Raw genomic sequence first — 26,250 nt, forward strand, 5'->3', positions numbered from 1 at the left:
CCACCACTCCTAAGATGCTGATTGGCTACTTCTGTCTTGGAGCCTCCACACAAGTGGGGCTATTCTGCTCTCCTTCCACTCCACTGGCACCTTCCCACTACTGAGGCTTAAATTAAACAGCTTGGTCAGAAGAGCTGAATTCCCTTGCACATTCTCGTAATACTTGGGCCACCGATATGCCATCTACTCTTTCAACTTGGCAAGTGGAAACTGAAATTGTCGAGATAACTCAAATCAGCTGACCTTCCTCACGAGATGTCAGGACACAAATACCATTCCAAAATGTTTAAGATTCTGAAGAAGTTTAATTCCGTGAAAGCTAAATATATTTATGTGCTGGCAAGCGTAGCACTAATACACAAACAGATCAATAACACTCGCATCCAGTTGGCAAAAACCAATGGCGCCATTACCACATTACACAAAGAGCTTTCAGAAATACTTAATCCAGAACTGTAGTCTATTTGTAATCTCCATCTCAGAAAATGCTGTTAGTAAAGAATTTGAAAAAGTTAAGAATTGTCATCTGAAAAAATTTTCAGCACTTCAACAGCAGAGCTCTTCCCAACAAGAACACAGTCATAAATCTACTGTCGCAAACACTCTCAGAGGAAGCACTCAATGCACTTAGGATCTGGCTAGTATTCTAAGTAAATCCAAACCTCCCAAGAATAATATTTCACCAAAAGAAATATCAGCACTTAGAAAGCTATATAAGAATAAATAAATTATTATAACTAAAACCAATAAGGCTAATGTCACTGTCATTATGAGTTAAGTAGAGTACAACAGAAAAATGAATTAACTTCTTAAAGAATCCTAATCAGATCATAGTTTGGGATCGTACAAAACCCCAAAAGAAAAAAAAATGAACAAATTATTAAAAAAAAGATACATTCTGGCCTAAAGAAATTACCAAAAAACTTAACCCTTATCATGTCCAACTATCCCAAATATATGGGGTCCCTAAAATTCACAAACCCATTCCCCTTCGTCCAATAGTGGACAGAGAGATAGACAGCCCCACCTACAAACTGGCTAAACATTAATCCAAATCACTTTCCTCCTTTACAGATAACTCTCCCTCATCTATTAAAAATTCTTTACACTTAAAAATATTAATAAAAAATTTAACTCTGACAGATTCTGAAATCATGGTCAGTTTTGACATCTCAATTTTCACTAATGTACCTCTGACCCTTGACCTTATCAACCCACATTTCCCCCTCCGGACATAATTGAATTATTCAGATTCAACATACATGCAGGTTATTTCGCATGGAAAGGAAAAATATACAAGCAGCTACTTTGGACTGCTAAGGATTCCCCTCTTTCCCTCACTCTCTAGCAAACTTCTATATGAAGCATTTTGAAAACCAAGCTCTTAACACATCCACACAAAACCAACAGTTTGGATGCACTATGTTGATGATGTATTTCCTGTTTGGCCTCACGGTCCAGACAAATTAGATACATTTTTGGCACATCTTTACAGTCAACATCCTAAAATAAACTTCACCACAGGAAGAAAAAAAAAAGTAACAATAGTCTCCCCATTTTTAGATAGCCTAGTAACAATGGCTCATTATTCTTCTCTATCTACAGGAAACCCATTCATACTGGTGGAATTGTTTATGACACAGTCCTTGAAATTGGGCTTAAGGACCTTCGCAACACCTTTTTGACAAATGGCTACAGCCCATATAAAACAGATAAAATATTACATGCAATCCCCATCTGTCCTACACCCAACACACAGGATCACAGCAAACCATTCCCACTCCAAATATTAAGGATAGATAAAAAAAAAATAGCACAAGTTCTTTGCAAGTATGATCTCCATTACCACTATCAAACCTTTCATTCAACTAGCTACTTTTATATATTCTCCTAAAGATTGACTACACCCTCTTGAACATCTGGGAGTATATAAAGATCCCTATACAGCAAGTTAGTCTATTTTGGACAGACTGGTAGATCAGTTAACATATGCCTTGAAGAACATAAAAGTTACATCCGAGATCATCTGTATGACAAGTTGGGATTGACAGACCATGCTCTGGATACCCCTTCATATAGAATCAGATGGAAAAAACATCTTGATTACATAGAAGTCATTACAGGTCTGAGAGGCTATTTTTAGAATCAGCATCAACTATGAAGCACTTTCCCAACCTCAACATGTATGGTTGCATTCATTTACCAAAGATCTGGGAGTCTATTTTAAGACCTAATGGCTGGACTTTTCTGAATTAACTTTGCAGTTATCAGATCCATAGAGGGTGCTACACAAGGACAATAGGTGTCAGTTACAATTTAAACTGTTTCTACAGTTACTTGGTTTAGTGCTGTGTGCCCATCACAGTTACTGTGTTCTGATAATGCTGGGTAGAAAACCAGCAAAATATTAGTGAGTTCAATAAATGTATTTTTTCCTATTGGTGTTAGTTATACTGTTAAGCTTTATCATGGATAATGAACAACACCTAAGTCTTTTTTGCATAGACTCCCATTAGTATTCCCCTCCCTTTTTTTTAACAGAATAAAATACAAAATTAAATCAGTCTTATGTAGAACCCATGGAAATATGTCATGCCAAAGAAGTGAACGATATCTTTAACCACAGCTACAATCTGTTCTAATTTGGGAGTATTCAATTAAGTGATGTGATAGAAAAAAGTAATAATAAAGAAATTAAACCAGTTAAGCTTATATAAATATTTTATTTTTTTAAGTAAAACTTTCAGTTAAGCTTCTTGACTAACCTTAATGCAGTTCTGTAACAGACAAGAAGCAGCCCACACAGCTGTTAGGATTTTATATATATATATATATATATATATATATATATATAAATGACTCCAAAGGTTATATCTCTTTGCCATATATCAGCACACTATTCAAAAAGCTGAGTAGAATCTTAAAGAAATTCAACATACAAAAGTGCTTCTCAACTCTTCCAAAAATAAGATCAAGTTTCAGAAACTATAAACAATCTCACAACCTTCTACAATTTCCAGGTGTATACAAAGTCACATGTGGGTGCGGAAAACCTTACTATGGACAAACGGAGAAATCTATTCTACGTCTTGAGGAGCACCAGAGAGACTATGCTTATAAGAGAACCAGAGCAACTGTCCTATCAGGCCATGTCCTGTTTTCAATAAACACGAACAACGAAAGCCACCAACATGAAGTAACTGGACAACAACTTCAAACCTACACATTTGCCATGATGAGGTAGAACGGCGCATTGTAGAGTCAAAAGAAATCACCTTGGACCCTCTTCATATGAACAATAATCTCAGCTATAATTTGCCTGACTCTTTCAGCTCTACTATCAGATACTGGAGATCGCATGGTTCCACACATGCACAACTATACAACAATAGAACTTTAACAAGGACTATAGCACAAGTTCATAATAACTGTAATTTACAGTCGAATATCATAACTTTATAATTGTCTCAATTTTTGTTTCAGTGTCTTTTAATATCTTTCTATGTTCTTAACGCCTGATGAAGTCAATCTCGATGAAACATGTTGCGTTTGCAAATAAATCTCAATTTGTTATAATTCTCGGGTTTATAGTCAGTTTATATTAAAAATGAATATATATATATATATATATTATTTATCTGTATATATAATGATTCTGTCCTTATTCCTACTGGATTCTAATGAGATTTTTTGCCATTGTACCGAAACAAGTACTGACACTACTGACACTAGACTTGATGTTCAATATCAAATACCGAATTAAACTTATAGCTAACAACATTTTGCTTAACATCACCAGCATTCCTTCTAGATCTCTACCTCATAAAAGAAAGCTATCATATTGTCAACTCAGTGCCCTCAAGAAACTATGCAAAGATAACAGTACAGCCATCACCACAGCTGATAAAGTAAGTGCTACTGTTATCCTTAATGCCAGTGAGTACAATAGAAAAATGGGTATCATTCTCAGAAATCACTTTTTTCCTTTTTTTTATGGAGAATCCATCCACAAGCGGTTGGTCAAACTATAACATACTAGTACAGTGGATGGGCAATTATGATCCCAATAAATCTCAGATCAAAAAATTAAAAAGTCCAATCAAAAATGTTTCTTCCTGGCCTCCTGAAATCACAAATAAACTTAAACTCTTCAGTTCTTGTCCCTTCCCACACACACACATATAGGACTTACCTAAAATCCACAAACCTAATCCCCCCACTATAAATCATCCAAACAGTTAGCAAAATTTCTTATCCCTTTACTGGCCATACCACATCATACATAAAAAACTCTACCCCTTTTAAAACATCTATCAAAAATCTAATTGTTAATAATACACATATATTAACTTTAACATCTCTTCACCAACATCCCCTTAAATGACATGTTATCACTTTTAAAAAAAGTTTTTATTCCTAATATCACAGTTCACTTTTCCTTTGCAATCCATTCTGGATATTTCTCTTGGAAAAACAAAACTGACAAACAGATTGGTCTACCTATAGAATATTATCCCACCAGCTCACAAATCAGAACACTCCATAGGCTTCTTTAAGAAGGTTACTGGCAATATACCTTCACACATAAAACACTCAGCCCTCTTTAAAGCCAATATAAGGGCTTGCATAAGGGCAGTAGCAGACTGGATGTGTCTAACTATAGGCCAGTTTGTGTTTCATCAGTAGTTGTAAAGATCTTGAAGAAATTAGTGAGGAACCATATACAGCGTTGGACAGATGAGGGTAATGTTATCTGTGAGAGTCAACATGGATTTGTTACAGGATGTTCTTGCTTTAGTAATATGATTGCCTTTTATAATAAAGTGACAAGAGCAGTTGATGAGGGAAAGGCATATGCTGCCATGCCATTTTTTGGATTTTGCAAAGGTATTTGACAGGGTGCCACATGATAAGTTGATATTTAAGTTGCAGTACATGGGTTTAGATGTCGGGTTAGTCAACTGGATTCAAGATTGGCTGTCTGATAGGTATCAGAGAGTTGTATATGGTGAAGCAGTATCAAGGAGGCAGAAGGTTACAAGTGGGGTTCCACAGGGCTCAGTACTGGGACCTGTATTGTTTAACCTTTATATCAATGACATTGTCAATGGATTGCAAGGGTGGATATTCAGTTGTTTGCAGATGATGTGAAGCTGGGAAGGGTTATTAGTAATAATGCAGATGTGGCAGCCCTGCAAGAGGATTTGAATAAACTAGACAGATGGGCAAATGAATGGGGGTATCGGTTTAATGCAGCAAAATGTAAAGTCTTGAAGGTTGGGATACATCGATGGGCGGCTGCATACTCGATTGGAGGAGCTATACTGGAGGAAGTAGGGGAGACAAGAGATCTGGGGTGATGATTGATAAAAAAAATGAAATTCAGGGAACATATTGCAGAGGTGGTGAATATAACCCAGAAGATTGCTGCAATACTGAGAAGGACGCTGATGTGCAGAGATAAAAGAGTTATCATTCCATTGTATAAGACCCTGATCAGACCACACTTAGACTATTGTTCTCAAATTTGGTTCCCAGGATTTGAAGGGGATAAATAACTGTGAAAAGGGTACAGAGGCAAATAACAAAGATTGTTTCAGGACTGTACAATGTTAGTTATGAGGATCAGCTGATGGAATTCAGGTTATTTCATTTGGCATGGAAAATTCTACAAACAGATAGATATATCCAACACAAGGACTACATCCGGTTTCACCAATAAGCCACTCAAGAACTTGATGACCATGCATTGGACACCCACTACAGAATATGCTGGAAGAAGGCCACTTTATGACACCACAGCAAGTACATGTATGAAAGATTATTCCTTGAATCAGCCTCAGCTCTGAAAAACTTCCCAAACCTCAACAGATTTGGGTGCATGAGACTGCCCCAAATTTGGGAAGCTTGCATTCTATGACCATCAGCCCAACAGCCAAGACAATCCAATTTAGTCTGCTAGGGGGCACTTTTAGGACTCTAGGACCGACTTCAATTGCCTTTCTTCAGCCTCATTTGATTAGTGTTAGTGCCTGCATGCACATATCATTGTTTTGTGATCCCTGAAGATGGCAAAATGTTGAAAGTTTATTTTTCACTTAGTTAGACTATAATAAATTTAGTTTAATCCTTTATCCAAGTGTGAGCAAATAAAGTTTGCACCTGAAAATATCTTCAGGACTGGGGTAAGGTAGTACAACACCAGGAAACTCGCAGCAAAGGTGGAGCAAGCTAACATCACTCCTATCTCCTGGCTCACACTGAAGAGACCTCAATAAAGATCGAAACTAGTCTGGGTAGTGGCCCTTCCCTTAATGCATAACATTACACATATCCGCAAGGAGATGTGTTTTGCATTATGGGAGATACCGAGATAGGAGTGATGTTAGCTTGTTCCACTTTTGCTGCGAGTTGCCAGTGTTGTACTACCTTACCCCAGTCCTGAAGATATTTTCAGGCACAAACTTTGTTTGCTCACACATGGATAAAGGATTAAACTAAATTTATTATAGTCTAACCAAGTGAAAAATAAACTTTCAACATCTTTCTCTAAATCCAGAGTAATTTAATAAAAAGGTGGCACACCCTTTTGCAACTCCTATAGGTAAAGATGACCTGCCATTGCTTCTACCTGGTATCTCCACCTCTGGGCCTGGCTCCCACTGAAGAGACCTCAATAAAGGCCGAAACTAGTCTGGGTAGTGGCCCTTCCCTTAATACATAACATACATATCTGCAAGGAGATGTGTTTTGCATTATGGGAGATACTGAGATAGGAGTGATGTTGGCTTGCTCTACCTTTGCTGCGAGTTGTACTACCTTACCTCAGTCATGAAGATATTTTCAGGCATAAACTTTGTTTGCTCACACTTGGATAAAGGATTAAACTAAATTTATTATACCTGAAGATGGCAATGTAACACTGCCGAAATATAGGAAGGTATTGATTAAAGTTTTTAATTAATATTCTAGTATACATTGTCATTTCCTGAAAAATTAAAAGCTATGTATAACTAGCGTATAAGTTTATCTACAAGAAATATATTTATTATCTGAAATAGTATGTGTTTGTTCTATGGTCGATGTTTTTAGAATTTATGGAATGAAAAACACGTTTCCAAGAAAAAAAAAGTACACTTGCCAGTGCCAGAGTTTGACTAACTCTGGAACTGGTTAAGATCAGAAAAAGTTTCTCTAGTCAGCAACTAAATTTGAACTGAGAATGTTTTCTTCAGGCAGCCTACCTAGCACTGTGGGTGCAAACAGCATTTTGACAGGACAATACAGGCCTTTTAAAAAAAAAGAAAAAAAAAGTTACTACACTAAAAATGTAAATCATAAAAATTGAAACTATCACTACAGAAACAAAATAGCACTGTTTTGGTATAGAACTACAACTAATTCAATGAATGCTTACTATGTTATGTGATTTTGTTATAAAATACTTTTGAAAACAAAAATTATATACTGTTTCTGATTTAAATCTATTAAAATGCATTCTAAATATGAAATCAGAATGGTACCCACAATGATCCGAGTGCTTTGTCTTTACGAATGAACTTGGAGAGCCTGTACACAGCCCAATTATTTAACTGCCATGATGTCATGCCAAAGCCATTGTCTATAATGAACATAATACTCTTTTCTGCTGAACAGTCATCTAGCATCTACAATAAAAAAATACATACATATATGTAAATTAATTTTTAAGAAATTGCCTCTGAATGAGAGACACAGTGGAAATGAAAAGTGGATGATTACAGTGGAAATGAAAAGTGGATGATTATGTTTCCATTTCTCAACATAAAAAGGATATGAAAATCATGAAAACAAATTTATTTTATATAAGAAATAAAATAACATTTTATATACATTTCCACCTTTAGAAAAACTGTCTAAAATGAAAAGATAATGAATTTTCAGTTTAGTAGAACAATTATAGTGGAACTTTAATTATGGGTATTTTTGCTATCTTTTGATAGCAAACTATGTAAGATAACTATGACAGATTATTAATGTCACAAATGCAGAATTTTTGCCAGTGATGCACTCCTGGTTTTTCATGAGCTACTCAAATAAAGTGATATGCTATACCATTAACTAAATGGGAACAATGTATATAGACTGCATTATTATGATTCCTTAACAAGATGCCATTTTTCGATAACCTCTCTTCCTCTCCCTGACTGAATGGTATCTCACTGTAGGTTAGTGAAATTTCTACCTTCTGATCTCACAGTGGAATGAAAACAAATAATGTAAATGGACATTAGTAAACTCTGTCTGGTTACTAAACATGGAGTTTCTGGATCTCTATCTGATTTTTCTAGATCTCTTTATCTGAAGAAGAAGGAGAATCTTAATAATTCATATTTTTCCCTCTATTGATAATCATGTCTATAGTTGAATTCCAAAATAAGTTACCAATGCCAAACAAAATTAAATTATAAAAAGGATGTTTATTAACTGGCTTATATTTGACTTCATTTCAAACCAGCACATTCAGAACAAAAGATGGACAAAAGATCTAAAGTCCTAATCTACAACCAACTAATGTTGAGAACAAAGTGCTTACTACAGCTACTTTCAAACCCTTAGTGTGATTTCACTTTCTTAGCAATGTTCATTATAAAAATTATGGAAACAATTACTGTTAGAGTAAAACTTCAGTTTAATATAAATTTGGGGTTGACCAAATCAATGTAGCTTTAACCACGCTACCGGCCAAGATTTCTATAGACGTCAAGGTTATCATGAATGCGAAGTGCATATTAAAATTGTAATATTATTGATATTACATTGAAATATATAATGGATACGAATCGTATGAGGATGTGTATTTGATCCATAATGGTCGGTAAGGTGGTTAACATACCATGTAGATTGAAGTGCAACTTGTTTCTTTATATATATGTGTATACTCCAAATGATGACCTTAATGTGAAGGTTGAAATGTCGAGTGATTATTTTGATTTATATTAAACTGAAGTTTTACTCTAACACAGTAGTTGTTTCCATAATTTTTATAATGAATTCTGATCACCTTTTAACCATGAAGGAAAGGATTCTTAACAATGTCTTTGCCATCTGGTGCCGTGGGCAAGACACTTTGAATTCCTTTGTAACTTACCTTAACAGCCAACATCCCAAAATTCACTTCCCATTAGAAAAATTAAACAAATAACTGATTTTTTTTTTAACACATTAGTCACTCACTTCCAGATGAATCATTATTTTTTTCCATTTATAGAAAACCAACACACACAGAAAGATATCTTTATAAAAAAAATTACATCATCATCCAGTCCAATAGCATGAAATTCTCAAAACACTGACATACAGAGTCAGGGCTATTTGTTTCAATGATACACTCTTTCCACAGAACTTAACTATATTCGCCATACTTTCTTAGCCAATGGCTACAGCTCTCACAAAATCGATAAAATACTACATAGCCTCTCTACTTCCACCTCCCAAACACACAAGAACAAAACACCACTATTCCTATTCCATACATCAAAGGTACACCTGAAAAGATAACAAAAGTACTAATAAAATATAACCTTCACACCACATTCAAAAGGCATGTCAGATTAACAACCATTCTCCTAAAAATAAACTCCATCCTCTAGCATACCCTAAGGTGTACAAAGTTCCCTGTGAGTTAGCCTATGAACAGACAGGAAGATCTGTTAACTTTTGCCTAGGGGAACATAAGAAATACATTCGCTAACATTATTATGGCAAATTAGGATTGACAGACCATGCTTTGGAGACCCTTCACACAAGATTCGATGGAAAAAAACCAATGTGCTTCATAGATGTCGTTACAGGTCAGAAAGGCTATTTTTAGAGTAAGCAATGGCTATGAAATGTTCTCCTCACCTCAACAAGTATAGCTGCATTAATCTGCCAAAAATGTGGAAAACTGTCATTTTAAGACTGCAATACTTCTATTCAATATTAGAGGGCAAATTAGAATTTTAGACCTTTTGTCTGTTAAGTTTGAAGTGTTTCACTTACTGTTGCATTCAACTGTAGCAGGATATTTTGCTCTGAAGATGCTGGTTTGAAATATAGCAAAATATAAGCCAGTTAATAAACATCCTTTTTATAATTGAGTTTTATTTGGTGTTGTAATACCATTAAAATTAAAATACAGTTATGAATATGTCCAACACCCCATCTTGTCAATTAGATAGTCCAATTGGTATACATTTAGTGTTCAATTTAGGACCTCTATATCTACAATGGCCATGCCATTAACATGTTCACAAATACCACCTCGTTCCTGCAACCCATGAATCAGGGTGTTATATTTCCATATATTCTCAGAATTTACAAAAGACCAAGACTTACAAAATAGTGCTGTTAGCTGAAGAGTTGAAGGTTGACAATGAAGATGTAGAACATTTGCTGGAAGCTGTGGAAGAATAGTTCTCAAGCAAAGATTAGAGCTAGAAGCACAGAAAGTTCGAAGATGAGGGAGAGAGCGAGGGGGGGGGGGAGCAGAACAAGAAAGGAGAAAAAAAAGTGGAAGGAGAAGAACCCAAGTAATTGAAATAAAAAATTTGGCAAAGGCATTTGGGTCTGTCGATAAGGCAGTTCAGATATTTGAAGACTTATGATGTATCAGAACAAAATGTGTCCTAAGTCAGAACTTCCTGCATTTTCTTTATTCTCAACATTATAATATGCTTTATTTGTTATCCATTTCATTCATTCCTTCTCTCCCAAACTGCATCTTTCTCTATCTACTAAAATTGATGTAAAACACTTTTTGTTAAGTATTTGTAAAAATTAGCTGCATCAAAATCCATTTACAACATACTGCAAGTACAGCTGGAAAGGATGGTAAATTTTTTTTTGCTGGATGGACTAATATCCTAATGTGTTTAATTTTTAGATTTCTGTTAAATTGCACAAAAAAAGAGAATTACTATAACATACGTGTGAAATATCAGAATACAATCTTTCTTGGGTTATTAAAAACACACAAAATGTTTTTATAGGAATAACAAAAAGAACATGATATATAATCAGTATAGAAAACTCAAAGGGACTTTTGAGCTTACTTACCATATAATAATTTTCTGGTTTATTTTCAATATTTAAAATAAAATGAAACCCAAATTACAGATCTGTACTTTTTTTGTTTCGTTTCCCCCCCCCCCCAACGGGCTAGGGAAAAAAGTGCTTCCTGACAGATGTACTGTAAGTAGACTGAATGCAGTCATTCATTAGAGAGAACTTGTTAGGGGCCACAGGAACAGTTTGTTGTAATGGGCAGCTTGATACACCAAATTTTCTTCAGTACAACATTTAACTATGGGAATTCAGTCTGGGCTTCATAGTCTTGTGAATGAGTCTGCTGTAATGTTAAGAGTCAACCATATGTAGCAGAACCTGAGTTTTCAAACCACAGGATTAAAAAAAAAATTAAAAGCACTAATCGTATGGCATGAATATCAAAACATGCAGTACAATACACTTTAATAACATATAAAATTAAAAGTCAAAAGTCATTTTAAAAACCAATAAAATTAAAAGGTTACATCCATATTGGTCAGATAGTTCATGGCTTCGGGTGTAGCACTTAAAAAGTCCAATTTGTCTCCTGAATATGCTCTGAGATAACACTGAATCACAATATGGTTCACAGTTTGTCTCTGAGCTCCACAATCACAATGCGGGGATGGTCGTTTACCCCATTTAAAAAGCATGTCCGCACATACACCATGACCAGTTCGTATTCTATTAAGCTGAGTCCAGGATTTTCGTGGGAGGTGTGAGCAAGCATCAAAACTTTCTTGTAATTCATTGAGAGAAAATTTTGTGATGTCATCTGTATGGCTCTCCCACTGTTCTTGCCACTTTTGCTTCAAGTCAAAGTTAGAATGTAGTAGTAGTTGGGCTAATTGTAGTGGTGGATGTCTTGATCTCAATCGTCGTACACTTAAGTCTGGGAGATCTAAATGTATTGGTAAGGCTGTGTTCTCCAAGATTTTCTTATGCTCATGTAAGAGAGCCTTAGTCCTGCGCAGATTTGGTGGAACAATGTTACTAAGAGCTGGAAGCCAGTGTGTGGGCGTTGATTTAATTGTGCCAGAAATCAGTCTCATTGTATTATTTAGTTGGCTATCAACAAGTTTAACATGTGTGCTATTTAGCCACACTGGTGAGCAATATTCGGCAACAGAGAAAACTAGACCAAGAGCAGTAATCTGCAGATTATCGGCTGTTGCTCCCCATGTCGTGCCTATTAGTTTTTGTATTGTTGTTACGGGTTCTTAACTTAGCAGAAACATTTGTTAGGTGTTGCTTGTAAGAGAGTGTGCGGTCCAGGGTAACGCCCAAGTACTTTGGAAACTTATTGTGTCGTAGTAAACATCCTTCAAAGAAGATATGTAAAGTGACATCTGCCATGTGATTATTAAGGTGAAAGCTTGATACTTCTGTTTTGTCTGGATTGAGCTGGAGCCTCCATTTTTTATAATATTCACCTATAGTTTTCAGATCTTTTGTAAGTACGTCTTCGGCCTGACTCATTTTTTTGTGTCGAATGGCAATTACAGTGTCATCAGCATAACAGAACTTGCGTGAGATGGTAGCAGGCAAGTCATATGTGTATAGGTTATAAAGTAAGGGTGCCAATACTGACCCTTGTGGAAGACCATTATTAAGTTTTCGTTGTCGGGACATTTTATTTCCTAATATAACTTGAAAGAAACGTTCAGTGAACATGGAGGAAATTAAGTGTGCAGTCCATTTACATGGGACAATGCTAAGCAATTTGTATATAAGACCTTCATGCCATACTGTATCATAGGCTGCTGTTAGGTCCAAGAAGACAGCTGATGTTTTTTCTTGCTTCTGAAATCCAGCTTCTATGTATGATGTTAAAGTGAGCACTTGATCACAGCAACCACGTTTTTCTTTAAAACCAGCTTGTTCAATCGGGACATGCTGCATAATTGGTGTGGACAATCTGTTGTACAGAAGGCGCTCTAACATTTTATAGGTGCAACTCAATAAAGCAATAGGTCTGTAACTTTTTGCCTCCTAGGGTAGTTTTCCAGGTTTAAGAATAGCAACTATTTTTGACTTCTTAAACTGGCTAGGTAGTCGGCCAGTCAATAATATATCAAAAAAGAATTCACAGAGCCATTTTATAGTATTTGGCCCGCTATTAATCAGAAATTCAGGATGGACACCATCGAAGCCTGGGGCCTTGCCTGCTTTGATATCTTTTATGACAGCTTTTACTTCATCTATAGTGAAGATTGAGGCATATTGTGAGAAAGCAGGGGCATTTATTTTTAAAGCTCTAAGTTCTTTCTTAACTTTCTTGGTATGTTCACGGTCCCTAGGTGCTCTTGACATATTAACGATTTGATTAGCTATTTTCTCAGGGGAGATAATTGTGCTTTTTCTTTTGGGTAGATTAGTTGTGGATAGCTGTTGGAGAAGATTCCAAGCTTTTCTACTTGATCGTTTGAAGTCAAGATTTTCAACCATATCAATCCATTTTGTTTTTCGAGATGAGTTCAGGCTATGTAGTAATTCATCTGCTATTTCAGGATCTTCACTTTTCAGGAACTCTCTGTAGAGATGTTCACTCTCTCTTCATTCCATCCAGGGACATAATCTTTTCTGTAACTTCTAGGGATATATTTTTTCGCAGTTGATATGAGTGCTCCTACAAATCTCTTGTACTCTGCAACTCTAGCAGGTATCCACCGAACACATTTATCCAATTCATTCGCAAAATTTCTCCAATTTGCTTTTTAAAATTCCAACGTGGTCGTGGAAAGGATCTTGCTATAGGTAGAGTCATACCAATTTTCAGTAACACCGGTCGATGTTGACTGTGTGGGAAGTTAGAAAGTACATATCGTTTTGCTGGTAATGTTTGCCCTTCTGTGTTTATTGAAACAAAACATAAGTCTGGATTAGACTTTGTTTGCCATGCTGATGATCTAAAGGTGTTTCTATCTTTGGCATCAAATACAAGGTGTATATTATTTATTTCTGCCCATTGAACGAGGGTAGTTCCACAGTCATTGTCATCACAGTACTTCCATTCTTCGTGATGGCTATTAAAATCACCAATCCATACTGTTGGATGTTGATAAGTAGGTATCACATCTATAGACCATGATGTTAAAGGAGGTTTATAGACATTGACTATTGTTATGTTGTGAATTTTCACACTCACAAGATGGGTATCGTTATCACATCTTGTTGTCAGGACAGAAGCATTTTCTATATCATCCTTGATATATGTTGCAATGCCATAATTCCGGTGGTATGTAGCACCAATCAGAGTGTAACCAGTTATTTTTCCTCTTCTATTAAGGTCGTCTTCATTTTCAGCATGTGCTTCTTGAAGAAGCACAATCAATGTTATTTTCTTGTAGTATTTTGCAGAGGTAGTCACATTTTGCTCTGTTAATTCCCTCGATATTCAGATGACACATCTTAAGGCTAAATCCCAGTTTTTTGTCAGCATCATCAATAAAATTAGAAAAATCAGTATTGCTTGACTGCATGCCTTAGCCAGGAGAACTAATTGTTAGACTGGCTGCCAAAGCACTAAAAAACCTTACTTGATGCAATCAGAAATTAAAATTTCTTACAACGGGACAAGAAAATCCATCATTCAGATTCAATCAATGCAATAAGGCTTCAAAACGTTCTTTGAATAAACACTCATATTGAGAGAGGCTTTTGGATAGTCAATCCCATGACAGGACTGATCAGATTTATGTGGATTTATATGAATATAGTCTTCTTAATGTTCAAGTCCCATGCTCATGCATTCTGTCTTATTTTGATAATACTGATTCTACCCATCTGAGAAATACTAGGTAATAAGGCAGAAATTATTTTTAAGAGATGGCATCAAGTGACAAATTTGATTGATAGATGTGAAAACAATATTGAGTAGAACTTCTTGGGAATTCGGGTAATACATTCAAGAGGTATCTTTCACATAAGGATTCTCACTGTAGCAAGAGGTGATGTCACAACATATCACATGGATCTTAAATCTTTAATAGAAACTAGTATGTTTGAAGTTTGCTCTTTCTCTCTCTCTCTCTCTCTCTCTCACACACACACACACACACACACACACACACACACACACACACACACACAGAGTCTACTGAAATTCATGAAGGTCAAGTTCAGGAGGATATGAGTTTCCTACCGGAAGGTTGATAATTTTTATTTATTTTTTTACAATCAATATAAGGCAATGCCCTCTCCTGCACAAACATAAAGGTTGCATCTGCACTTGGAATAAACACAGCTATGGATGATATTCTTAATAATCTAACAACAGAAGTGACTCAGTTTTTAAAGTACTTTTTTGTTTTTCAGTACAAGTGTTTCTCAGGTGGTTGTTTGTTTCTTAGTATTTTAGTTTTGTTTCTTAGTGCAAGTATTTTAATAAAACATTATGGTCATCAAATTTATGAGTGATGGTAATCACCAATAAATTGTAAACCAAAGTGTAACAAATAGACTAGTTAAGCATTTTGGTTTTATCTTTTTTAGCATTCTCACTGATGAAATAATTTCTCATGGAGAGAATAAACCAAACTTGTAAACTCACCAGAGCATGGTGATATCACCACCCTACAGGAGCAAAATACAGAGAGGAGGAAGAAGGGGAGAGAGAATCTGAAAAAACTGATTACTAATAATTTGGGGTGATGAACATATACTAAAACGAGAATTGGGGGGAGGGGGGAATAAAACTTTCCAGTACTTGCAATTAATATTCTACGTGCATACACCCCAAACTTCGATATATGATTGTAGAAATTTAAAAAACTACTAGGAAAATAAAATACATTTTTAGATGCCAACTAAATCACAACACTAAACTAAATACATCGCTAACACATCACAACACACACGCACGTTAAGATCACAAGTCAAAGGAAATAGTTCTAATTAGAGGAGAAAAAACAAACCATTCGTAGAAAACATAAAGACAATCCAGCTAAGAGAATTTGGTCTTCATTTAAGATATTAACCTACTGAATGAAAAGTCCAACTGCACTGATTTTAAAACCTAGTCATATAAGCCAGTTGTAAAAAAATGAGAAAATGTAGAAAACTATTCTGAAAATTTATTACTGAAATTCTGAATACTGAAAGTTGTAGGACACCAAGAGATATATATTTACAACCTTGATCGAATAGGGTAGTATGTTTGGAATCCTGAGCTGCATTGCAATGCAATATTAAATATCAAATTGATGTTATATCAAGATAAATCTGTACTTTTCTGTATTATGCTATATTTTTCCTATTTACAAGGCAGATGTAAAGTAAATCTGATGTTTTTCACAAAGACAGATAGCCTACTACATTAAATGTAGCAATGCAAATGCCAAAACATATGCAAAAATTGGTGTGGAATTTGGGAAAAAATAAATTAACATGAATCCCTCTTTTTAATATTCAAAATGAAAATAATAAATTTAGAATTGTGTCAAAAATCTATTATATATATAACTTTGCAGCAATAATTTTGAAGAATGCTTACCATTAATAATTCTACAAATGCAGGATCAGTGTTTGGGGTTAACTAGATGGTACTTAAAAACTACTGTCAATATAGGTAACTTCTAGTGTTTTGATTTCCATTAGCATATGTTAATTTTGATAATTCAGTTACCTCACACAGTAACTGGCTGGTCAAATTTGATAGTTTAATTAATCTGTGACTTGATCAGCAGGAAATAGCATTTCCACCGTAGCCAACATGCTGTATCCAAATCCCACTACAGGCATGGATGTTAGATGACCTACTACATCATGTGCAGCAATGTTATGTATGCTAAATATAGGTAGAAATGAGTATGGAATGTTAAAAAGAATGAATTTATTTCTAAATATAAACTTGAAAAATAATAAATTTAGAATTCTGAAAAAAATTATTACATAACTTTTTATGTAACTTTTCCATGGTAAAACTTTTCCACCTACAACAATTGGTATGTTTTAGGGTTAACTACATGGCAGTTAAAAATCATTGCCAGTGTGGGTATTTCTAGTGATTTGAATTCTGCTTCGATATCTCAAACAATAACAAGTTAATCAAATTTGATACTATGATTAATATAATATTTAATAATATATTAGGGTAGTATGTTTGGAAGATGAAATTATTTCATCTGGTTGACTGTGCAGATAGCAACTCTGCTCTCCAACCAATAGCCTGTGGGTTTGAATCCAAATGAGGGGCATGAAGTTCGTGAATGTCATTGGGTGGCAAATGAATTTCATTATCCCCATCCCCTGAAATATCTTGGGGGGGGGGGGGGGGGATGAGGCCTGAAATACCTCAAAAAGGTTCCATGTTTGATTTCTAGAGCAGAGTTCCACACCAATCCTCAGTCCACCCATAGTACCAGTATATATCAACCTTTCATGGGTGGGATTCACATAATAACAAAATTCATTCCATATCACGATTTTTTTTTTACTTTTACTGAATCTAAGAAATCCTATCTTTGTCTTTGAAATTTAAAAAAACATCAGCTAAATTTAATTACATATATGTATTGCTCTTTGATTTAATGTTGTGTGCTTCAAATTATAAGCAACCATACAAAAAAATAAAACACACACACACATACATACTGGTTTTCATATAAATTAAGAAACAAAGAGAAAAAACATGATAACTCAAAAATCATATTATAAATTCTTATGCAATTCAGTGAAAATCTGTAGGATATAAGATGTGATAAAATGCCCACATAATTTGTAAATAAGCAGTTTAATTCAGTAACAAATGGGTAATGAAGGCAATTGTAAAAAACAAGAGGCCAAAATGAGATTGTCAAAATGCTTCAATAAGGAATGTGGTCATCCCTCACAACAATAGTGCTCACAACAATGTTTCGTACTGTTTATAATGGTGTCCAAGAGTCAGTTGGTAATAACCATTGCAACTGCAAAGCTCTCCTAAGTCCATCAAAGTTTTGGAGCAGGTGACTGAGAGCAGCAAAACATCTATCTAGAGCATTCCAGAAGTGCTCAATAGGATTAATGTCAGGAGACCCTGGTTGGCCAGTCCATATGTACGATAGTCTCTGCTTGAAGATTAGCTTCATTTGATGAGGACAAGCATTATTATCTTGTAGAATAAATGTCTACACTATCGCACCTGCATATAAACTAACATATGGTCCAGGAAGTCATCTCTATAAATTTCAGCATTCATGGTTCTGCTAAGAAGCATATACAGGTGGGTACATCCACCCAACCAGATACCTCTCCAAACCATTGAAGAAAGTTTCAAAAAATTTTATTTATTATTTATTGATTAAATCCTGTTGTAAATAGTTTTTAAACTATTAAACCTGATCACCGATTTTGCCTTTTGTAAAAATAGGCTATGAATAGTATCAGATTCCTATTTTAGTAGCAAGGCTTATACGTTGGTTAGACATAACTGGTAATTAGTTTACGGAATTAACAACGCAAATGAAGTATATTAATTAAAGGTAACTTTAATGAATCACTTCTATATTTCGGCAACGTCACATTGCCATCTTCAGGAACATAAAGATATGGTATGTGCACTCAGGAACTAACACAAAGCAAATGAGGAAGAAAGCAAGAAACTAATATTGTTCCTAAAGTCCTAATGGTGCCCTCTTGCGGGCTAATTTGGTAGTCTTGGCAGTTGGGCTGAAGTTCTCATAATGAAAGTCTCCCAAATTTGGGGCAGTTTCATGCATCCAATTTTGTTGAGGTTAGGAACGTTTTTTAGAGCTGCTGAAGATTCTTTGAATAATCTTTCGTATTTAAACTTGCTGCGATGAATTATTTTTGTTTTCTTCCAACGAATTTTATGGTGGGTATCTAAGGCATGGTCTGCCAGCCCAGAGCGGCTGTACTGGTGAAACCGGATGTAGTCTTGGTGTTCTGAAATCCTGATATTTGTTGTTCTGCCTGTTTGGCCAAAGTAGGACAATTTGCAGCTGCAAGGGACCTGGTATACACCAGGTAGGTCTAGGGGAAGTGGTTGGTCTTTGGTAGAGCGGATAAGGGATGAAAACTTTTTATATGGTCTGTAACAGGAAGTAAGGTTATATTTTTTGAGGATATTGGTTATTTTCTCAGAAGTGCCCTGGATGTAGGGGATGGTGATAGACTTGGTGTAATCTTTATTGTGGAGGGGGGTTGTGGTTTGCAGGTTTTAGTATTTTTTGGATTTTTTTGGGGTTATAGCCATTGGCTGAGAAAGTGTTGAGGATGTGGTTTAGTTCAATAGTCAGGGCCTTGTCATCTGAGCAGATTAATTTTGCCCTGTTATATAGTGTTTTTATCACCCCATATTGTTGTGAGGGGGGGGGGGTTGTTGGTGAATGTATCGGCCAGTATGGGTGGGTTTTCTGTAAACAGAGAAAACCAAAGATCCATTAAGCTGGCGGGTGATTAAAGTGTCTAGGAAGGGGAGGGTGTTGTTTTCCTCTTTTTCTAAGGTGAACTGGACTCTGGGGTGTTGGTTGTTTAAGTGTGTTAGGAAGGAGTGGAGTGTGTCTGAGCCATGTGGCCAAATAGCAAACACATCATCCACATAACGAAGCCAAATAGTGGGTTTTTTGTGGGGCGGAGTTTAAGGCTTTCTCTTCAAACGTCTCCATAAAGAAATTGGCCAAGGGTGGGGAAAGTGGTAAACCCATGGCTGTCCCCTCTATCTGTTTGTAGAACTTTCCTTGCCAAACGAAATAGCCTGAGTTCATTGTGAACTGAAATAGGGCTGAGATATCGGGAGGAAACTTGGCTTGGATGAGCTCAAGGGTTTCTTTGAGTGGGACATTAGTGAATAGGGAGGAGACGTCAAAACTGACCATTATGTCAGTGTGTTGGAGTGTGAGGTTTTCTATACTGGCTTTAAAGTGGGCTGAGTTTTTTATGTGTGATGGTGTGTTGCCAGTGTAGTGTGTGAGCGTTTTGGCTAAATGTTTGGCTAATTTATATGTGGGGGAATCAATGCCATCCACTATGGGACGCAATGGCACATTTTGTTTATGCATTTTTAGGAGTCCATATAATCGGGTGGGGGTTTAGAGTTATAAGGTTTAAGTTTGTTGGTGACTTCCACAGGCCAAGAAGTGACTTTCTTAAGGAGTCTGTGGAGAGTTCTAATCTGAGAGCTGGTCGGATTGTATTCAATGGGGAGGTAAGTAGTACGGTCTAGTACTAAAGCATTTAGCTTACCTCTGTAGTCTTTTTGATTGAGTACCACAGTGGCACTTCCCTTATCAGCTTTGGTGATTACCAATTTTTTGTTGTTTTTCAATTCTTGTGGGGCTGCATATTCGTTTTTGGATAAGTTGGTTTTTGGAGGTTTGGCTTTAGTCAGAACACCGACTACATCCAGTCTTACGTTGTTGGCGATATGGTTAGGCAGGTTGCTAATCCCACGCTCTATTTGGATCATGATTTCTTCAGCAGGTATCCTTTTTGGAGCTAGGGTGAAATTGTGACCAGGTGAAAGTGCGGTGAGTGCTTCAGGCTTTAAAACTGCCGACGAGAGGTTGACTACAGTGTTGAGTGGTGGCTGTGGTAAGGAAGTAGAATTCTTCGTCAGGTTTTCGTATTTTTTTACGTGCCGACAACGTATTTTTTCGAATTTTTTTCTTGCTGATGAGCATGAGATGTCATGAAGTATCGATCATAGATCACGGCCGAGTGTATTCGAAAGCTCTTCCTCTAGCGCCCATAAGGTTTTGTTTTCGTCAGCAAGGAGAACGCGCGTCGCGGTAATTTGTTCTCTTAACAGGGCGAAGCTAGTGCGGTTATAAATGCGTAGAGCTTTCTCTGAAGTAAAACGGTGCTTCAATTTGACACAATTAGGGATCACTTTGTTATCCCGGCAGCGTTTTAGGAACGTCAGACGATTTATTTGCCTCGATATCTTCAACCTCAATTTGCCGTATTGACGGGCCTTTCGTATGATTGCATCTCCATGGATGACCATGATTCTAGTAGCAAGGCTTATACGTTGGTTAGACATAACTGGTAATTAGTTTACGGAATTAACAATGCAAATGAAGTATATTAATTAAAGGTAACTTTAATGAATCACTTCTATATTTCGGCAACATCACATTGCCATCTTCAGGAACATAAAGATATGGTATGTGCACTCAGGAACTAACACAAAGCAAATGAGGAAGAAAGCAAGAAACTAATATTGTTCCTAAAGTCCTAATGGTGCCCTCTTGTGGGCTAATTTGGTAGTCTTGGCAGTTGGGCTGAAGTTCTCATAATGAAAGTCTCCCAAATTTGAGGCAGTTTCATGCACCCAAATTTGTTGAGGTTAGGAACGTTTTTTTAGAGCTGCTGAAGATTCTTTGAATAATCTTTCGTATTTAAACTTGCTGCGATGAATTATTTTTGTTTTCTTCCAACGAATTTTATGGTGGGTATCTAAGGCATGGTCTGCCAGCCCAGAGCGGCTGTACTGGTGAAACGGGATGTAGTCTTGGTGTTCTGAAATCCTGATATTTGTTGTTCTGCCTGTTTGGCCAAAGTAGGACAATTTGCAGCTGCAGCTCCAACAATCCCACCACCCCCCCTCACAACAATATGGGGTGATAAAAACACTATATAACAGGGCAAAATTAATCTGCTCAGATGACAAGGCCCTGACTATTGAACTAAACCACATCCTCAACACTTTCTTAGCCAATGGCTATAACCCCAAAAAAATCCAAAAAATACTAAAACCTGCAAACCACAACCCCCCTCCACAATAAAGATTACACCAAGTCTATCACCATCCCCTACATCCAGGGCACCTCTGAGAAAATAACCAATATCCTCAAAAAATATGACCTTACTTCCTGTTACAGACCATATAAAAAGTTGGCATCCCTTATCCGCTCTACCAAAGACCAACCACTTCCCCTAGACCTACCTGGTGTATACCAGGTCCCTTGCAGCTGCAAATTGTCCTACTTTGGCCAAACAGGCAGAACAACAAATATCAGGATTTCAGAACACCAAGACTACATCCGGTTTCACCAGTACAGCCGCTCTGGGCTGGCAGACCATGCCTTAGATACCCACCATAAAATTCGTTGGAAGAAAACAAAAATAATTCATCGCAGCAAGTTTAAATACGAAAGATTATTCAAAGAATCTTCAGCAGCTCTAAAAAACGTTCCTAACCTCAACAAATTTGGGTGCATGAAACTGCCTCAAATTTGGGAGACTTTCATTATGAGAACTTCAGCCCAACTGCCAAGACTACCAAATTAACCCGCAAGAGGTTAATTTGGTAGTTACATAGCTACAATACATTAGGACTTTAGGAACAATATTAGTTTCTTGCTTTCTTCCTCATTTGCTTTGTGTTAGTTCCTGAGTGCACATACCATATCTTTATGTTCCTGAAGATGGCAATGTGACGTTGCCAAAATATAGAAGTGATTCATTAAAGTTACTTTTAATTAGTATACTTAATTTGCGTTGTTAATTCCGTAAACTAATTACCAGATTCCTATACTGAAATCTTAGTACATTAGTAAGATCTTTAATATATGTAATTTACTATGATAGTTCACTATCTATTCTCAAAAATTCTATCTTAACTTCGACAATAATTAAGTGAATTAAGTCCTTCGAGCAAGTGAGTTTTAATTTTCGATATTTCATTATAAATATAGCTACAATCATCAGAGGTTAACTAAAACAGCACAATGTAAGCATGAAAAAAAAAAATAAATAAAACCCTGCTATGCTAAAAGAAATACAAAGATTATGAATAGAGAAGCCAGTGGTTAACCTTATCATTATATAAAAGAGTGGTTGTGTAATTTAGCGCTCATGTAAAATTGGTTATTTTTATCTGTTTGTGTTTTTTCATTAGAAAACTAGTATATTAGTGTAGATTTTTGTGTTTCTATACTATTTAGTATCTTTATAGCTAAGTATTATCATACTATCAATATTGTGATATTGTCAGCATGTGTTTCAAAAGTGAGTGTCTGTTACGTGACGAGAATGCAGCAAATACCGACAGTAAGATGGAAATTGACGTTATTAATGCTACACATGCAGCCATGGAAATACAGGAGAATGAAATGGACATTAATAATGGATACCGAAGAACACGTTAACAATGCCGGTAAAAGCCACGTTGTCTGATGATTTGAATCTGGGGGAATTTATTCAGTGCAGTGTGTGCGAAATGTATTTGTCGAGAAAATTAAAGAATATATGGAAGGAAATTGAAGAGAGAGAGAGAGAGAGAGAATGTATTAAGTGTTTCAAAAGTGAGTGCCTGTTAGGTGACGAGCAGCAATTACTGACAGTAAGATAGAAACTGATATTATTAATGTCGCAAGTGCGGCCATGGAAATACAGAAGAACAAAATGGAGATTACTAATGGCTTTTGAAGAAAACATTAACAAGTAGAGATAAGGAAGTTGTTATTCCTCTTTATAAGGCCTTGATAAGTCCACATCTGGATTACTGCGTTCAGATCTGGTCTCTTAGGTTTCTTGGGGATGAGGAAGCAGTGAAAGGATTCAGAGGCACATGACCAAGATGGTGAGTGGTCTGTGGAATGTTCCCTATGACGAACAGACTGAGGGTGTGGATTGCAGAAGTTGGCTGATAGGAGAAAAAGAGGGAATATGATAGAAACATTTTAGTTGCTAAAAGGGTTTTATAGGATAGATGCAGGGAAAATGTTTCAGCGCTTGGCTAGAGAGACCAGAACAAGGGGTCATCCCTGGAAGTAGAATAAAGGTGTGGTTAGTAGGAATGTGAGGACTAGATTTTTTGCTTGGAGAGTTGTGAATGAGTGGAATGGGTTGCCAGAGTCAGTTGTGAGTGCTTGTCTGTTACTGGGTTCAAGGAAAGGTATGATAGATAGTGTGAATAGACTGGGGTCTCCTACAATGAGTCTTTGGACTCCATGGAGGTGTCCATACATTTATAATAATAAAGTCTAAGAGCTGTGTGAAGACTAAATTTAGTAATTTGGAGTGGTTTACACTTGAAAATGGACTGCAACAAGTAAGTGATCTTATTCCCATTGCTGCTCACTGTGGTGATGAATAGTGTCGCACATGTGACACTATTCATCACCACAATGGAGAGTAATCAGATACAACCTAATATATAATAATCTCATCATAGATATGACCAGAAGAAGAAAAAACAACCATGTTTTTGCAGATAATGCAGTGATTTGGCACATTCAGAAGAACTACAGAAGAAACTAGACAAATGAAACAATGTGATACAGAAACATACATTACATATTAATAGCAGGAAGTGCAAGAGCATGATTTTAAATCATAGTGGAAATGTGAACATTAATGGTATTAGACTCAATAGGCAATATTTAAAGGGTAGTGAAAACTTCAAATATATGAAACTATACTTTCTAGTGATGGAAGTTTAGACCAAGAAATAATGAGAATTTCACTGTGCAAACTTTTTTTTTTTTTTTAACAGTGTATGTAGTCTACTTTGGGACAGTGAGGTTTCACTTATGAGGGGTGTCTGAAAAGTTCTCAGCATAACAATGAAAAAACGAATTTATAATTTCAAAATTAGCTTTATTTTTCAACATAATCTCCCTTAAGACTAATACACTTAGTCTTAACTAATACTGAGTGTTTCTCAGTAAGATCTGCAAAATACCTTCTACAACTGCAATCACCTCTTGATTCAAAGAAAAATATTGACTAGAGAGGAAGAGTTTTAGTTTTGGGAAGAGATAGAAGTCAGAGGGAGCCAAATCTGGGGGAATAGGGTGGATGTTCCAACAATTCATAGTGCAGATCCCTTAATTTTCTCACTGCCAAAACACTTTTATGGGCAGGTGCATTGTCCTGATGAAAGATGATTTTTTTCCTTCTGCAAACCGGTCTTTTCTCACGAATTTTTTCATCTAATCTGGATAAAAGATCGGAATAATATTCCCTGGTTATTGTTTTACCCTTTTCAAGATAATTAATAAACAAAATGACTTTAGCATCCCAAAACACCGATGCCATGACCTTTCCAGCTGATGGAACCGACTTTGTCTTCTTTGGTGCTAAAAAACCAGCTTCTGTCCACTGTTTTGACTGCTGTTTGGATTCTGGTGTGTAAAGTTGAATCCAAGTCTCATCCATAGTAATAAATCGATGCACAAAATCGGTTTTACTCTTGTTAAAATGCTCCAAGCACTGTTCAGAGATTTTCATGTGCGTGCGTTTTTGATCTGCTGTGGGCAAGCGCAGCACCAATCTTGCACAAAACTTTTTCATTTGCAATTCTTCATGCAAAATATATCCTACATGTTCTTTTGAAATGCCTATAGTCTCAGCAATATCATGCACTTTGACTCAGAGGTCATCCAATGCCATATTGTGCACTTGATCAATGATTTCTGGTGTTGTTACACTTTTTGGATGTCCTTCACATGGATCATCTTCAAGGCTGTTATGGCCATGTTTAAACTCAGCAGCCCATTTCTTAATTGTTGAAAATGAAGGAGAAGAGTGCCCATAAATGGCAACATGAGTGTTGCCATCTATGGTCGAGGCTGAGAACTTTTCAGACCATACTCGTAAGTACAAGCCTTTGATTGATAAAAGTTATTTTGTACCTCACTCTCAAAGAGGCTAACAAAAAATATACGAATAAAAGCAATAGAAATGAAAGTTTTAAGGACAAAGGAAATGTGGACATTAGGAATAGTTTAGGATTGAAAAATGTTGAAGAAATTATAATGAACTATCCCTGGAAGTGGTTTGGACATCTAATGAGAATGAATTTAGAAAGTATAACAAGAGGAATGTATGAAATGAAGTTAGGGGGGGAGAGACCAAGAGGAAGATCACGAAAAAGATGGAGAGACCAGATAAGAGAAGTTCTAGAAAAACCTTAACTAGTACAGTGTTTATGAAGGAAGAATTTGGAAGGATAAAAAGAAATGGAAAGATTTCACCTGCCTCACTTAAGTTTTTCTTGAAATAGTTGTTGCTAAAGAAAGAATGAAAGAAGACTATACTCACCAGTCGAAGTTCAATCTTTCTACTACCAACATTCTGAGCTGTTGCAGAGAGTGAGTTGTCAATAAGTTCAGCAAATGCATAAGCTTTGAAAAAAAAATGTGAAGATTATTATCAGTCAGAATTAACATAATATAAATGTAATTAATATTAAACATATATATTAAAGAGTGTAAAAGCTGTTACCCC

General features: G+C 36.1%; 1 protein-coding gene across 2 annotated transcripts in view; it reads right to left on the reverse strand.

The window, feature by feature from the left end:
• Positions 1-26,250, reverse strand: part of LOC150098746 (structural maintenance of chromosomes flexible hinge domain-containing protein 1-like) — a 733,568-nt gene that overhangs the window by 662,457 nt on the left and 44,861 nt on the right. For both annotated transcript variants that reach the window (XM_090405871.1, XM_090405872.1), the window contains exons 4-5: positions 26,065-26,147; positions 7,528-7,667 (exon numbers count right to left, since the gene is read on the reverse strand). In XM_090405871.1, the coding sequence (XP_090261997.1) occupies positions 7,528-7,667; positions 26,065-26,147 (223 nt within the window). The remainder of the gene's footprint in view (positions 1-7,527; positions 7,668-26,064; positions 26,148-26,250) is intronic.

This window comes from Typopeltis vanoorti, chromosome 15 (assembly GCF_054136105.1).
Source record: "Typopeltis vanoorti isolate ZY-2024b chromosome 15, IOZ_Tvanoo_1.0, whole genome shotgun sequence".
In the NCBI taxonomy this organism is placed as follows: domain Eukaryota; kingdom Metazoa; phylum Arthropoda; class Arachnida; order Uropygi; family Thelyphonidae; genus Typopeltis; species Typopeltis vanoorti.